Genomic DNA, 17,826 nt, shown 5'->3' with positions numbered 1-17,826 from the left:
GGCAGACTGAATGAGGTTCTTTTTAGAACTGCATCAGTGACATTTGCTCCTCAGCTGAGGAGTTGATGCTGAAGAAAGAATTGGGGTTTTCCTGCTCGTAGAAAAAAAGAGGATGTAGAATGCGATTCAAGCATCCCATGGTATAATGTAGGCAGCATGATGCTTATAGGGCATCCCAGGCAGCTGATGAAATGAAGACAGCTTGGTTTCAAACTGATTTCAATGTGTGTCAGCCGGTGTCTATCAGCCATCACGTTTGTATGCACACAGTGTTTTGTTGAAAGACTGCTGATCTTTCAACCTTCATTTAATGACATGATAGTAACATGGTAATTTATACTTATCTTATTTACATTGGATTTCTTTTAACTTTTCTTACCATCTAGGTGATAAATTATGAGCAATGGATTCCACCACGAGTTTACAATCCAAGAGTGGCAAGTAATGGTGAAATGGTGAGTTGCCACGAATATTGTTCACTTTATTTCAACAGTGGCTGGCAGTCATATGAAGAACATGCTGTTTTAAAATGGTTTCCTTTACTGCATGTTGCTTTCCCAAAAGTTGAAAGATCTTTATCCAAAATCCATGCTTTTAATCATGACGTTTCTTTATCTTTTATAGAATAATTTATAATTGCTCTGTGGTTTCCCAAGGGAAAAACTATCTAAACTTCTACCAGACCGAAATGATGGGGATATTTAAAGGTCAGGCTGATATCTATGGCCAAGAGCATAAGAAAGAAGTTTCCACAGTACTTGTCTGTTTATTGGCTGACTGTGGCTTTACTGACATTTTTTAACATAAAGTTTATCCGAAATCAGTGCCTTTTACAGAGCTGACCCTTTGTATAAATAGAGCAGAATGTTCTCTATTCCAGTGTACTATTTTAATATTCATTATATGCAGCAGGGATATTACTGGTACTTTTGAAAAATTTCTGTGGTACTGTAACAGTAATACTACGGACGTGATAAACACATAGTAATTTTTCTTTTCTTGCTATTATACTATACTCTGAATATGAATGCATAACTAATCGTGATTAAATCATTGCAGTTTTTTAGGAAAGACAAACAGTTCAGGGAAAATCACAGAGACTTGGCTCTGCCGTGACTAAATTCTTTACACTGAGAAGTGACGTGCTGTGCAAGTACCTTTATTGAAATTAATGCAGTTAACCCAGGAAAAGGAGTGCTCAACAGGACTGAGATAGCTGGAGTCAGGCCAACAGTCTTTTTCATTAAGCTTTCAAATTGTTATATTTCTGTCACCAGGTTAATCCTCATAGCATCTCTGTGAGTAAAGATTTCTGAGGTATTTAGAAAGCATTAGGATAAACTACTGTTTGTCAGACACAATTTAGCTATTTCTGTCTGCAATCCATTTTTATAAGGACATTTTAAAATGTACACTTTTGACCATAACTGTTCATGTACACTTCATGCAAATTATTTTCAACTAAAATGCAGCTTGTTATTTATTTTCTTAGACAATTTTATTTTTTTAATTCATGTGACACCATTTTTCATGACTGAAATCCCTTAAGCATGGAAATAAAGAATATTCTTGTTCATGAAAGAATCCTTTGCTTACAGATACCTTTATCCACAAATTGTGTTGTAATCACAGAATTGCAGGGATTGAAAGGGACCATAAGAAATTATCGAATCAACCCCCTGCTAAAGCAGGTACCCTATTCTGACCCTAAAACTTGAAGGAAAAAGAAAGTTAAAAGTTCTTTAAATGTGTTTGAAATTAACAGTTTTTGCAAGTACAGTCTTATTGCTCTGTGAACTAGGTTTCACTATCCCCCCAGTACTGCTAAATATCATTCTCTTTCTATAGAGAAAGAAGGTACTGGAAAGTAGCATACTCCAAATTAGTAAAACAAATTACTTGTCCGGTCAGTAAAAATGTTCTTCCTTCTGTCATATTCTGTACAGTAGCAACCAAAGATGCTAGCTTCCAGATAACACAAACAGTGAGAAGAAAATTGCTTGAAATCACAGAATAAAATTTAAGTTTTTCTCACTTTTATGCATGTTTTCAAAAAGTCTGACTGAGGTTGGTCAAGACAACATACCAAAACAATGAGAACAAGGACAATCAGTACACCTATCTACAGAAAATGGTGTTTTACTTCATTTACCATATGAGTAGGCAGCTAAAATTCTGGATTTTGATACTTACGCAAAGCAAAATAAACTGTTTTAAATTTAAAAATTGTCCCATCAGTGATTCTGTATGAGATTATATTTTCTCTGTAAAAAGGGGAGTTGCTGTATTTCAGTACATAAGACTAGCTAACAGTGAATGCTCTTAAAGTAAAGAGGATTAGAGTTTGCCATTAATAAAATTATCTGAACAGATTATCGTTTGTTTATCTTCATGTCTCCGTGATGGAAATCCTAGATCATGTCATTGTGTTGCTTTTGTATCATTACTTACAAGTGAACAAATAATTATTTCTATGAGAGTTCTTATCTAACTGAGCCATATTAGCATTTTAAACCCATTGTGATTAATTTTGCAAAGACATCTCACAATAGGAGACTGAAAAATTACACCTCCATTTCTATCTTTAGATAAACTAAAACTGCAATCCTGCTCTCCTGAATTTGGAGGATGGAAGAAGAGGCTTTAAACAAGTCATGACTAATCTAAGGATGTTTGCATTTGGCCCACAGTTGATGATGAATATTCAGATATAAGCTGTAAAAGGACTGTAAGCTGACAAAGCTTAAAGGTGGATCTGCCTGGTCCTTATCCTACAAGATCCTTAAGAAGACAGAGATGGTTTGAAACTCAAAGACACTAGATCTTATTGGTCTGTGAAATAATTAATTCTTCAATTGCCAAAAAATTGAAGGAACCAGTTTTTGTCTGTTATCTAGCAGTGGGAAATATAGGTGTCAGACCAGCAGAACAGTCCATTCTGAGGACCTGATGCCCAGGGACTGGGTGTACCCTCACAAGTTTTCTGGTGACAGTAAGCTGAGATATGACAGAAAGAAGGGACAGAGTCCAGAGGACCTGGACAGGCTCGTGAAGTTCAGAATCTCTCAAGATCCACCCCTAAGTAGCCTACCTAATCTACATTAGACTGTACTGGCAAGCCTCCCTGATGACTTTGTCTCAAAAGATTATGTCTATGAGAAGCAGAAAGGAGCTAATGTGTGTGACCTAATTGTTGGGGAGAGTGCAATAAAGGTTTCTACATTCCTACCTTCTGGTGACATCAGCACTAGCACTTAATCACTCATAATATCAGTAAAGATATATTATTTAAAAAGGCCAAATTAATTACTGATGTAAATAGATGAATATACACGGCAGCCATTATAGTCATTGCTGAACTGTTTTTACGCACTTCTAGTACATTTACTTTTCCTTGTTTCTAATGAAAATCAGATATCCTATGTGAAACACAGCACATGGCTATGGAAGATAAGTTATTTGCTGTATGACATGTCTCTCTTAAAGAGAAGTTCACAGTCAGATTGGAAGAGAACTTGGAGTATTTCTAGACTGTTGGATTATTGCAGCCAGAGGGTTACGGTCAATGGCTCTATGTCCAGGTGGAGGCTGGTCACAAGTGTATCCCACAGGAGTCCATCTTGGGATAGGTGTTCTTTAACATCTTTATCAGTGATCCAGAGAGTGGAATTGGGTGCGTGCTCAGCAACTATAAGCTGAGATACAACAGAAAAAAGGGACAGCATCCAGAGGGACCTAGACAGGCTTGAAATGTGGGCCAACAAGAACCTAATGATATTTGAAAAGGCCAAGTGCAAGGTGCTGTCCTTGGATCAGGGAAATCCCAGATATGTATACAAACTGGGAGAAGAACTCATTGAGAACAGCTCTGTAGAGAAGGTTATGGAGGTTCTGGTGGACGAAAGGCTGGGCATAAGCCAGCAGTGTGCTACTGCAGCCTGGAAGGCCAATGGTATCCTGGGTTCCTTCAAAAGAGGGGTGGCCAGCAGACAGAAGGAGGTTATTGCCCCTTATATGTTGTTCTTCTAAGACAAAATCTGGAGTACTGCCTCCAGGCCTGTATCTCCCAGCAAAAGAAAGATGTGAAGTTGTTGGAACAGGTCCAGAGGAGGGCTACAAAGATAATCAAAAGGCTGGAGCACCTCTCTTATGAAGAAAGACTGAGGTAATTGGTACTTTTTTTCTATGAATTTTTAATAGTTACTTTTGTATCTTTGTTTTTTTTTTTTTGGCAGGGTGCAGAACCAAATGATAAAGCAGAGTCCATGGGAACATTAAAACGATTGCAGAAATTGGTCCGAACCAAAAAACCCAATACACAAAGCTTGGAGGATGTCAAACATGTTTTGATCCCCCTTAGTAAGTAAGACATCAGAGCAGCATTCTTTCCAATATGTGCCAAATGTCACTGTATTGAACATAACTATAAACAATCCTCTCCTGATCTGTCATTCACCACCCACGATTTTCAAATCCCAGCTGAGGTGTTACTGTGATAGCACTATGTGGTGACATCATCATAGTGTGAAAACCTGTTTGCTGTCACACTGGCTTGAGTTTTGTAACAGTATATCTTGCAAGTAGGAATTTCAGCTAAACAGTGGGGCCTCCATGCTAAGGACAGTGTCTCCAAAAGGAGTTTGTTGTTTTGTATCTCATTTCATATCAGGAAGGCAAAGCTTACAAAAGCAAAGTTAACAGTCAGTGTTCATCCATGAGTCAGTAGCAGCTGGGAGTGCAAGAAAGTTTGTTCCACCATTCAGTCTCTCATCATACCTGATTGCCTAAGATACAATGCCTAAGGTATGATGTTGGATGCCTAATGTATGATGTCAGATCCTACTGATCTGACTGTGCAGCAGTCCTTTATCTGAATTTATTTTGCCAACATTTATTTAACCATGCATGCATTTGGTATAGATGATATCTTTTAAACAAATACCAGTAAGTGACTTTTAGCGATCTAATTAATTACTACTCCAGTCAAATAATTGTGAAGAAATTTAGATGTGGGATAGATTCAGCAACTACTTTCTAATTCAAACATACGTAACAGAAAGGAGTAGGAGAGTAATTATCTAGAAAAACCCTCTGAACTTTTTCAGTATTTAAACTAAGCATATACTCTCTGCAACTATTGCAGTAATATGACATTAACTTAGTAAATTTTCGTATTCATTTCAAAAACAGTAAAAATTTCTAGGATTTTGAGGGAACACAAATAAGCCAAGAGGAGAATAAATCTTGGTGTTGGCTCAGATGTCTTTCTGTCTTTGTAATTATGATTTTTTTTTTTTAATGGAGTCTTCGGCTGTTTCATTACATAGAACGCAAAAGACAATATTTAAGAAAAGTATTATGCTATTTTCTGTATGTCTTGCAATATATCTTAACAGAAGTATTTGTATTTTTAAAGATACATTAGAAGATACTTATCTTTCAGAAGAGGATGAAGAGGCACTAACTTCCTGCATGAAACTGGCAAAACCTCAGGAAAAGAAAGCCTGGAAAGACAACGTGAGGAGAAAAGAAGAGACTGAGACTAGGGCAGAGTTTATTTCTGCATCTTTGGGCCGATCGTATACTTCCAAATTTAGTAACTTAGGAATGATTTCAATCCATTCAGAAACTGAATTTCATTTGTGGAGTGACTGGAAGCCATTTCCTGATAACCAGCTCTGTCCTTGTGATTTCTTGATTTCAAAAATAGAAGAATGGGAAAAATGTACTTGCACTTCTCATCAGCCACATCTTGCAAATTCCCTAACTGATATGGATCTGCAGTACTCTTGGGTAAGTGGAAGTGGTTCTTTTTGTACTGAAATGGGTAAAAAGTAGAAGCTTTTTGCTCTGGTTCAGCATTAAAAGCTGCTGTCATTTTACATATAGTTCAGAAATGCAATAAATCAGATCTGGATTTCAGGTAAATGGACGTGTCAGTCAAAGTAACACCGGGGGTTCCTTATCCTGAGGTCGTTCATTTTCTGTGCAGGCATTGGCAGCATTGAACCAGGCTTTAGATCATTTTGTTTCTCATCAGACACACTGGATTTTTCAGCTGTACATTAAATACTCATCCAGACTTAGAAAACTTTTTGAAAGTCTGGAGTAAACTGAAGTCAGTAAGGGTCAATGAAACAAGTGGTGTTGGATCAGGCCCCTAGAGGTCACTGCAATTCTAGTAAGGGACACTAGAGTTATTTGGAGAAAGGTCAGAGGCTGAAGAAGTATTGATGTATCTGTCTTCTTGGATCAGGTCAGCTGGTGAAACCTGTTTTTGCAATTACCTTTGTGGCAACAAGTTCTTAGAGATGGATGCAGGAGAGCAGAGTTCGATCTTGTTCTGAAACAGACTTTCTGAACAGCTATCTAGAGAAGGCTTTTCTATTTCAACTACTGTTGTTGGGTTTTTTTTTGTTGTTGTTGTTGGTTTTTTTTAAGTGCAATTTAAAACTAGAAAACAAACAAACATAAACTTTAGTTGGAGAGATATATAAACAGTGGACACTGCAATGAGGTTTTTCTGCCCCTTAATACTGGAAACAGCAGGTCTTCTGGTATTGCACATAGTGATTGTAAACACGTGGAAGGTGATCAACTGACTGAAAACTATCAGGAAAAAGCAAACAGCAGACTCCTTTGCCTTTTCATTCATTCTCTCATGCTATGCTCCAGGGACAGAGATGGTTCACGCTCTGCAGTAACACCAGCTCCCAGGAATGTGAATCTACATCACAGGAGTCAAGATAGCCACAGGCACCTGCGAGTTGGGTGTGCAAATGGAGACCTGAGTAACCAGAGCCTGATCTGAATCAGTTTCTGGCTCTGACTTGGTATATGCTGAAAACAGCATTTTCTTTAATGTGTGCTGTATATCATTAGGAAAGGTACACACACATACGCATCATTGCTGTGTAGTAGGTCAATATAGCAACCGTATTCCTGAATATATTAAAGTAGTCATTCAGATTTTTTTAAATGATGTAGTAGGCCAAACAACAAAAAGCAGTACCTGATATGTGGGATTTGAATAGCAAAATGTAGCATGGAAGATTTTCCTGGGATTTGGCACAGAAAACACAAAGGCCAAAGCGTTGATTGATGATTCCGTAATTAGGACAGAAAGAAAATTGTTCCCCCAAAAAAGATAATGAAGGTGCTGCAGTGAAGTCCTGGATGGCCTCAGCAGTGCTGACTCCCAGGGAGAGCCCTGTAAACAGACTTTTGGAACAGAGTTTTGGTAGAAATAGGATGGAAGCTGTGCACGAAAGACTGCTGTGCTGTGTGAGTCCCCGTCTACAAGTAAGCAGGATTCCCTGTAGAAACCAGATTGTGTGAGGAATGCCAGGCTCCATCATATGCTTTCTCCTAGTGAAAGAAACTCAGCATCTCAAGCTAAGACTGAATGAAACCCCAGGGCAAAATGCTAATAGTATTGATGTGTGGATCAGATTTATGAGAGCATAAATGTTGATTCAAATAATTCTATTTCGTTTTGCTGCAAACAGTCTGTTAACATTCTCTACAGTGGTGAGATTTATCCTACCCATTTTACTATTAAGTGCCAGCAAGAGCTTTAGTGCTTTTTTTTTTTTTTTTTTTTTTTCCTTCATTATTGTTTATTTTGCCATCTGCTTTCCTGATGGACAGTTTGTTTCCTGACTTTAATGTAACTCTCTGGGCTTAGTCTCTTCAGATTTAGATTACAGGCAATAGTAAGACATCTCATTCTTTGCATTTGCAGTCTACCAACTGGCTCAACTGAAGATTATGAAGACTGGATTTTCAGTTTTGCTTTTTAAGAATCAAAAAAGCCAGCACTGATGGTTTTGCTATGAGAGGATTAGGGACAGAGGATGATGCAGATGTTCTTTCTGATGTTGATTTATTTACTAGAGTAAACCCGATATTTTGCATAATACTCTTTCTGATTCTAAAAGTAAGGCAACATTTCATTTTCTTGGTTGATCTTGGCTTGGCTACTGCTCTGTTGTCTGTAGCATGATAGGGAGTAGATAGTCTGAGGTAATACTGAAATGCTAATAATTACATCCTAACTTAAGGAAAATTGTCAACACTGGTATATGTAAGACTAAGGTTCAAGACTTTCCTATTCTCTTAGCAAACTGTGGCTGATTTAATTTGGGGCAGAGGTAAATCTCTAGGATGCATATTATCTCGACTCATCTTGTTAACCCATACAAATCTAATGGAGCCTAGGATTTATAAAGCTTGGTGTATACATAGTAAATCATTAATGCTCTCCCATAATCATAAGAAAAAAAGGACCTGGATCTCTTAGAGAGAAACTGCTATTTAGAGAATAATTAATGATCTTAATTGCCTTCTCCTAGTTCCTTCCTCAGACTTCTTTCCTTTCTTACTCCCTTGCTCTTTACACAGCCTTCCTTATGGCGTTCTGTATTGCCAACGTTTGTTTCACCTAAATCAGCAAAAGGCTGGCAGAGGTCATCCAAACTGGTCACGTAAGCAAGAACTGTGAGAACTGGGCTGCACTGTCAGCTACAACACTCACCAAACTCCTCCAGCTAGTCTTCCTTCAGAGCACACATTAAATGCCTGTGTTAGCTCCTATCTCACCCATCCTGCCCACATGAAAACATTTTAGAAGTCTGTATTTCTGGCCTTTAATTAAATAATGAACCAAATGTGCTATGTTACCATTTTATAGCCACAGTGCCACCGTTAGCAGCTCTCTGAAAAGTTAGATTAGACATAGGTCATTTTTTTCCTGGATTGTTCAGCTGTTCACAATATAATTGGGGACTGGTCGCAATTGCGCTGAAGACATCACTGCTATTTTAGGTATAAAAAGTAACTTGTAAATAGTTCTTCCATGGAATGTAGATGAATATATTTAAGAAAATATTGAAAAAAGCAAAAAAGAGGCAATTTCTCCTAGATAAAGAAACTACTATGCTGCAGATTGTTTTATATTACCACAGTATACTGGAGAGAGAAATAGCCTTGTAATTACTGCTGTGGTTTTCTATTTCATTGACCACGTGGCTTTTTGCCCTTCTGTTCTGACTTGCTTGCTTTCCGGACAAACCATTTCTCATCATTACCCTCTGATCCTTAGTAGACATGCACATTCTGACACTAATTTCTTTGTTGAAGAAACACTTTTCTTCTCAGCTCTTTTTACTGACATTCAGACTTCTCCAAACATGGTCTACTTAATAGGCCCTGATTCCTGATCCCTTCTCACAGCTTTGGTTGCTTGGTATGATTGTTCACATCCTGCACTCTGTGCCATGACTGCTCTCCTGATCATCACGGCTCTCTAAGAGGTGCTGTGTAATGCCCAGAGGCCTAGGCAGGTTGTTGGATTTCTTGTGTACTAGGGATCATTATTTTCTAGGTTAGTGGAGTACGGAGGAAAGATACGAATGTATGGACAGCCAGTAATGACCAGGGACAGACAGTGCTCTTCTCCAGCAAAATGTGCTTCAAAATTGAAAACTGCATTTGACCCGTTCTGCTCAGAGAATAGCTGAGGGATTTCTTCTTCATTTCAGGCAGCAGTTTTTCCTGTGCCCTAGAACTACTGTTTTTAATGTGCTTTTTGTGTGTGTGTGTGCTCAGTTTTCTGAGGAAGTTTCACTGTTTTCTGATCGTATTTCTTTCAGTTTATGTCCTTCTGTTGAGGGAGGCCCATACAGATCTTAGCAAAGTTTTCTCAGTTATATGTAGAATCATTATTTGGTGCAAACATAATACCATAAGAATGCCTGGAATACATAAAATTGCATTTCTGAGACACCAGTTTTAAACAGTTCCAGTCTTTCTAGCTATTTCAGTACCACTAATAAGTGGTATTTTTCAAATCTGCAGCTCTTGTTCTATTTCAGTGGTGGAATAGGAAGCCAGAGCCTCACCTATTATGAATTCCTTGTTCTGTTGATGTTATGGAAGTCCAGTTCACTTGTACCTTTGTTGAGGCTCAAAGTCTTTGCCCTGAAAAGAAGCAAAGAGCTGCTGAAAGGTTGGCTGGAAAGCAGTCAGGACCATCATGGGTGTTCAGCTGGTAAGCTGTGGCTGAGACCTGAAAGAAAACAAGACTGGTTTTCTAAGAAATGTAACTGTCTCCAGCTGCTTCTCCGTCGTATCTTCACTTGTAAGCCCCCATCAAGTTTCCTGTTTCTTTTTTGACCTCCCCATCAGTGCACACAGCTCAGCCTTTTACCTTTTTTACTTCGCACCTCTCTTACAGGGCTGAGAGACAGCTAGAAACCCCTCGGTGTTTTTGGGGCTGATAGACAAAAGAGAATATTGCTACATCTAAATCTATCATGTGGTTAAATTCAAAGGCACTCAATGTTTACTGATTCAAACCCTGTCCCATAGCTCTGTTAAAGGTTATTTTGAATTTTAAGCCCCGTGAGTAGGATGGGGATTGAGATACATTTATATGTCTGTTAAAGGCAAATGCTTGTGAACTTGAAGTGGCACTGATTTTAAAATTGGAGAAAAGTCAAGATCCATGGCTGAAATTTCACCGTTTACTTTTCTTAGAAATATTAAGCAAAACATTAACTTACCTGAAAAGACATGAACACCAATGAAGTTGAGAGCTCTTATTTTTCCTAATGTCTGCAGTCTTTCCTGATGTCTGTAGATCTCTCATTTCCAGCATCTATGGAATCTTACTACATCTCCTATCATCGGGAGCTTTATTTAAGAAAATGTTATACCAGGAAGTTGTTAAATATTGTATGGATTGCTTCAGTACAATACACAGAGTGAAAATCACCTCTTAAAGTGAGAGGAGGACTCATCCCTCAGGCTTTGTATATGGGGAATGGGAGTTTGGGATGGCATTACTCAATATTCACTCTTCCGGCCTAGCTATAGTTGCATCACTGAGCTGTGCTGGTATGGCATGCCTGCTGCTGTCGTTCTGCTTCCCAAATGATTCTAGCCACCTTCTTACATAGCAGTATGAAAAATTTAGAAATGTAGTGTCTTTCTCTGCAATGACTTGAATATGCACTCTCAGAGCAGGATTTTAAAAACATGAAAAATTTGATGCTACAGCTCTTCACTATGGTAACTGTTGTCCTACTTTATATTTTTAATACCTTACTGAAATTTTCATAGCTATGTAGGGAATTATGCCACATTTTCTGTTAATCTTAGAAGTATATGTACCCAACTACTAAAAAGCTTAACAATTTCAAACTTCTCCTTCTAAATGTTGCTGGGCTGTTCTGTATGTTTTGATAGGTAGTACTTGCTAGAATATATATGGCTAAATGAGAATTAAGTGAATTTATTCACAGTAAAGATACTTTAAAATACCACAGCATCTTTAATATTGTTTCAGATAGCTGCAGAAGAGCATTTCACTTCACCTCAACTGATTTCATGGCGTTGCTTTCAATGTAGCTGTTATGTATTGCAGAGCTATAGCTGGAGAGAGAAATGAAAGGTTATTTTTGATTGCTGTTGTGCATAAAGTATGAAAGGAAATGTAATTGGTAAAAGTGCAGGGAAAATTGTGCATTTCAGATATTTATTATTTGTAAATTTCATATAAATTCATGATAGGAAAAAGAAATAGTACCTGCTTCATGAAACATGATTAAGAGTTAAAATATAATTAAGCTAAGTGCATTTTTTGATAACCAACTGTCTGATGAAAGGATTACTTCCTGTTAGCATTCTTTAGAATTGCCAAAATGATGCATTTTTGCATACCAAGAGAAAATTAGATGTATTGCCTGTCTGCTGCTTCATATACCTATGCTATGATAATATTATCTGTCTTGCAGATCGCTATCTTCAGTCAGTCCAGTATTTTATAAATGGCTTTTTTTTTTTTTAATACTAAAAGATATTAAAAGTTGTCCCTTCTTCCCATAGCAAAACAAAGTATATGTTACCCTGCTTGAGCAGTGTTCCTATTGAAATCAGCTGCTATAGGCTGTATTCTGGTCCTGTGCTGTGCTAATGCATTAGCTCCTGATGTTGGCAGGAACGTTCTGACCAATGAAGCCATCATGTGCCTTGAGATCTACCCAATACTGGAACTTTTTAAGTGCAATTTATCTCCTTACACAGCGTAATGAAGTTTTACTTCTGCATAGATTCACTTTTGAAACTTAAGTTTCGGCCCAATTTTCTGCTTACTAAATTGGTGAAAAACTTCCCTTCTGTAGTCAAAATATTAAATCTTTATTAATTCAGTATATCTTATTCTTGACAAACTTGGTAGGGATTTGACTGAATGTAGGACTAAGGAAGCCACAACCTAGGATGACTCAAGGATTCTTATTTGCCTTAATTTACAAGAATACATAAGTGGTAGGTGCATATAAAAATGTCTCATATTCCTTGTCTACTTCCCTGACTAAAGTAAATGACTCCATTTAGGGAATATTAATTTTCTGGAACTACTAAGTTGGCTCAGGAGATGATCATGTTTCCTGTCTTGTTTTGTGAGTGTTGATTAGGCTAGTTATTCTCTTTGGTAAGACACCTTTTTATACTTTAAAGTACTCTGCTAAAGGTTATTTGTGAAATAAGCTTTTCATAAATTAGAGGAAATTGGCTCTGATTTTGTCTCCCTCACATAGAAGTGTTGGTAATGTTGCATGATACTAGTTCTCATCAGCAGCATAAATGGATTAGCAAGGATTTTCAGTACCAGAAAGACATTAAGATTTCCAGGGCTGCTGTGTTATTAGAATAAAAGTACAGGGCTGCTTCAAAAGGAATGCCTCCTATTTTATTATGTCAGCCCACAACATCAGAGGTGGATGTTGGTGGTATGGCAGCAGAGGCTGAACCTTCCCACCAATATTCCATTATATTTTGTTGCCATCTGACAGGTGGCAGTAGAGGGGCAGTCTGACAAAATGGTGCCTGACATGGAAGTACGTTTGAAGCAAAGGTGTGTCACTGATTCCTCCATGTGAAACAGTGGCACCCACTGACATTCATCAATGCTTGCTGAACGTTTCTGGAGGCTAACTAGTGGATATGAGCGCAGTGATGCAAAGTGTGGTACATTTCAGCAGTGCTGATAGTGACAGTGGGTTACTTAACACTGGTACAGCTCTTCACAAGTGTGGCATGCAGGCTTTTGTTCACTGCTGGTGAAAATGCATAGCTAAAGGTGATGACTGTGTTGCAAAAATAGTGTTTTGTAGCTGAGAATTTGCTATATCAAATAGCATTATTGTACTCTTTGTATCTGCTGTTGTTTCCGTGGAAATAAATAAGAGGCATTACTTCTGGAGTGACCTACCTATTTTTGAGTCCAGCTGCAGAAATTCTTCTGTTGTGACACTGTCCAAAAACAGGGCATTTTTTGCATAATTTCAAACATCTTTTTAGAAACTGAAAATGGAATTTGAATACTGGTTTTTCATCCAGCTTTGAAAAAATAATTGTGAGTAAAATAAAGAACGGCTTCTAAATAATAAGATTTGAAATGAAATGTTGCTACACATTTCTAATTCTGTCTTTTAAATATGATCATTAAACGATAGAGCCTAGGTTTGTTTTTTTCAAAAACTACTAAAAACATAGTAAATTACTTCTATCTGAATATTATTTTGAAAGGAATTCATCTATAGTAATGAAATCTCTGGACTGACTTTCTGTAGATGTTTAATTGCTTGAAAAAGTTCTCCACTAATATACAGGGAAAATGAATTGGAAACTTTAAGATAGCATAATTCTTGTTGGAAGTGCTTACATTCTAATCCATTTAAAGAAATCTGGCTGACTATTTTTCACAAAAGAACCAAATAAATTAGGTAAGTGACATGAAAATTCTTTTTCACTTCTACTTACAACTTAGACTTAATAGCATACTATAAGAAATGACAACAAATAGTGTGTGGGAAGTGGGAAAATCAGGAGTTCAGATAGAGGCAGGCTATATTGTGTATCTTTATGGGCTTTCAATATTTAATTCAGGGTTCTGTAGGTGTTTTAAAACACAGTTTCTTTTCTCTCAAATGAACTGTGCTTCCTAATTACTCCTGTAAAAATTAATCAGTGTAACAATACAGGAGTACATGTGGCCTCGGTTATTGACTGTTGTGTTAGCCACTGCAGTGGTTCACATGACAGATCACAGATACACACAGACGATCGCTCACATCCTACAGATAGATTTATACAAGTGGAAAATGATGAAATCAATTGATATGGATGACATTTTAAAATAACCAATATGTTATTCAGATTTTTCAGTCCAAAAACCTTGAAGTCGAACACCTAAAACTTTGTTTGCAGTTATGTGCACTGAAATTTTCTGCATGTCCAACCACAGGGCCAAAAACTGAGGAGTACAGCAGTCAGTCAATGATAAATGGTGAGGTAAACAAGTAGGAACAAACTTTCTTAGCTTTTCATTGAAAAATAGTGATGAAATAAATATTCCGGTACTCCATAGCAGCACTCAGCTATCTTAACTCAGTGAATCAAGATCCAGTTATTAAGGATGTAGACAATGCCAATTCAATTCCCTGCACTTCTACGACCTCCTGTGTGATATTAGACAAATAACTTATCTGCCTCAGGCTTTGTTTGGCAAATGGAGACAGCATGTTATTTTACACATCAGATAGTTGTTGCACCAGCAAGAATGCACATTCCAACTTGTGGCATAGGCAGGAGTTCAGACTCTGACACCTCCATTCAGATTAGTCCTTTGCACTGAATCAAACAGCAGAGAAAGTATGGTAAATAATGACATTATTAAAACTTTATCATAGAACATGTGCAAAGGAGTGAAACTGAAGTATCACAGATAGCAATTAGTTCTGCTTTCCCTAAGTCCTGCATTCTTGGGTTTGATTTTTGTTTTTTCAATCTAATGGATTAATGTTACCTGAGAGTGCTATTTTTTTTTTTTTTATAATTTAGATTCGTCGGGGTGCTTGAACTCAAACTTGTTTAAAAGATTTCCTCTCCAGGAATTCCTGCTGTGTAGCTCAGGAAAGCTTGTAGCAAATTGTGGATCTGTTGGAGGGATAAGTTTCATCTCTTTTACATCAACTTCTGCTTTCATTGGCAGCAGCAAGGACAAGGAGATAGAAAACACACAGGACAATTTGTGTAGAAGAAATAACAGGAATCACATAAGTGAGAATAAGAAGTAATTAGAAGACTCCTGATTTGCAAGGATTGAGTTTAAAAGCTCATATTCTTTGTAGGAAAGTGAGAAGGGAAGGAGTGAATAATACTCTGAAAAAAATCAAGGTTGATAAAGGAAATCCTGAAGAAAAGTGGGGGGTTTGTGAAGGGGCAAAACATTCCATCTCTCTCTCCACAACACAGAGTTTTGGAGATATCCTCCCTTGCACATTCCCTTCTCTCCCCAAAGACAAGTTACTGACACGTAGGTCATTACCTGACAGCTACTGAGTACTATGACTGTCCCTTTGAGTGCTTTTAGCCAACAGACAGCCTCAGATAATACACATTATCTCAGATCTTAATGAAACAAATGTATGAGAATGTGTTTCATCCCACTGATGGGCTAAGACCATTTTTCTTCCCTGCCAGTGAGGCTCAGCTGGGCCGGGGCAAATTGCTCAATTGTGATCATTCAGCCTGAAGTATCCCATGAAGACCTGAGCAACACAAGCAGGGCAAAACCATGAGTGGCAAAGGGAGACATCACCTGGCAGAACTCCAGCAGGAAAAGATCCTCAGCTTCTGCATGGTGAAACTCAGCTGGCTACAGATTGCCCACCGTGTGTCAGCGTTCACTGGAGAGGTGGCTGACAGATTGGGTGAAACCTTTATGCCTGCCAGAGCAGAAGACAGAAACCCCTGCATTGAGATTCAGGCATTGAAGTGAGAGTCATGGACAGGACTGCCCCCATCAGCTCAGGCTGCCCAGGACCCAATCCAACCTGGCCTTGAGTGCCTGCAGGTATGGGGCACCACAGCTTCTATGGGTAGCCTGTGCCAGTGTCTCAGCACCCTCTGAGTAAAGAATTTCTTCCTAACAAATAACCTAAATTTCTCCTCTTCTAGTTTAAAGCCATTCCTCCTTGTCCCATCACTGTCAGATTGTGTGAAAAGTTGGTCCACCTCCTGCTCGTAAGATTTATATGTAAACCAAATTTGTCCCTCTCTTTCACTTTCAAATTTTATTTTCTCCCACTTTAAAACGTATTCAAGGAATAAAGGAGAAATAACCTTTTCTTTGGTTAACAAAATGAAAGTGAAGCCCTGCAAGTAAATGCCACCCTTTATTCCTTTTCATGTTAGCATCTAAAGAACCATCCTAATGCTGTGGTGGCACAGCATCTTGACATTCTGACATGAGTGAAGAAATTCAGCAGGAGGTGTTTACTAGTAAAAGATGGCTCAAACTACAGAGTTTCCTGACAGCAGGCTGCACAGTACAGTTAATCGGAATTTACTTTTGTTGATCTTGATTCTAATCAGAGATAGGCAGACATCATGTACATACCTTGAGAAAATCCCCTGCTGCACTGACAGTGTTGATGCATTAAGCCGGTCCTCTAAATGCTGAATGAAGCATGTCATGTTCTGTGTAAGAGATTAGAACAGAGAGCCTAAATTTATTGTTGTATCTGTTCCCTTTATCTCAAATCTCATATTTGAGCTTTCTGAATAGATACACAAGGCAACTGTCATTCTTTATCTGTAAATGGATTTCTGGGAGGCTAAACATCAGCTGAATAATTATAAAACAACAGTTGTATAAGCCTGCAAATTATGTGGAGTAAAATGTCCTTGTGTCTGATTAGTAATCTCAGTGTTCACTAACAGAATCCACTGAGATGTCCCAGGCACAAACACTGCAATGTAGCTTTGAGCTACAACTTAACATTCACTCTGAGAAACAGCATGCAATTCACCAGCATGCCTGATCCCACAGCAGCAGCGTCTCGCCACTTACTTTCTATAATTCACAGGCTGTAAACTGTGCTCTGCTTACAATAAATTGTACAAGAAAACCACCAGTGACGCACATATTTCTGCTGAAAATTACTACACAGATGCTGGGTAAGCCTGTGGCTGTTTTACAAGTTACCAACCTTGCTGACTCTGAGCTTTCCCACCAGGACTACCTGGAAGAGATAGATACAACTTTGGCTCTACTCTTAAAGACAATAAGAAAGGGATTTGTTCAATAGGTGAAACCCAATCTCCTTGAGAATCCATCTGTCAAAATAGTATAGATTTTTATGCTAAGTTGACATGGTGCAGATATGACTGATCTGTTCATCTACTGCTCATACAAGACAATGTGCTGGGATCAAAGTTTGAGATAAGTTCTTGGTGCTTCATTTTCCCTTTAGGCCAGGTAATGCTGGGAGCATGCCAAGGACATAGTTGGAGGGCCTGGCCTTGAAACATCTTTTTTTTTCTTACCCACTAGGCACAGCTTTTTGTACTAGACATGTCTTTCAATTCAGTGGAGCTTTGGTAGTGATGTTCTACAGCCTGTCCCTGCCATATTTCTTTGTGACTCCATTGACCTTAAAGGCAAAGGATTAGAATAAGAAAAGAAAGAATTGTGAAAATATTTTTTCAGGTAGAAAAGGAAGCCTGAGAGTCTCAGGAAAATTGAATTCACAATTCCCAAGACTCAACATGATGAGGATATTCCTGCTTCTCTGTGCCCTGTTTCTTAAACAGGTTTGGAGTCCACTCTGTTGTTCCCTGATGCTATTTCAGTAGGCATTAAGAAAAAAAGCCCTGTTTCTAACATTAATTATTTGGAGAAGACAAAGTGTTTGTAGCAAACTTCAGTTATTACGTGGGTCACTCCAAAAGCAATGCCTCTTACTTATTTCCATG

The 17,826-nt window shown here is 38.1% G+C and overlaps 1 protein-coding gene across 3 annotated transcripts in view; it reads left to right on the top strand.

Annotated features, from left to right (window-relative positions):
• Positions 1–17,826, top strand: part of SAMSN1 (SAM domain, SH3 domain and nuclear localization signals 1) — an 86,539-nt gene that overhangs the window by 31,590 nt on the left and 37,123 nt on the right. For all 3 annotated transcript variants that reach the window (XM_048966592.1, XM_048966601.1, XM_048966610.1), the window contains 3 exons: positions 387–455; positions 4,236–4,359; positions 5,417–5,793. In XM_048966592.1, coding sequence (XP_048822549.1) covers positions 387–455; positions 4,236–4,359; positions 5,417–5,793 — 570 coding nt within the window. The remainder of the gene's footprint in view (positions 1–386; positions 456–4,235; positions 4,360–5,416; positions 5,794–17,826) is intronic.

This window comes from Lagopus muta, chromosome 1, assembly GCF_023343835.1.
Source record: "Lagopus muta isolate bLagMut1 chromosome 1, bLagMut1 primary, whole genome shotgun sequence".
Lineage (NCBI taxonomy): Eukaryota > Metazoa > Chordata > Aves > Galliformes > Phasianidae > Lagopus > Lagopus muta.
Note: the sequence above shows the minus strand (reverse complement) of the source record. Positions and strands in the feature narration are given on the sequence as shown.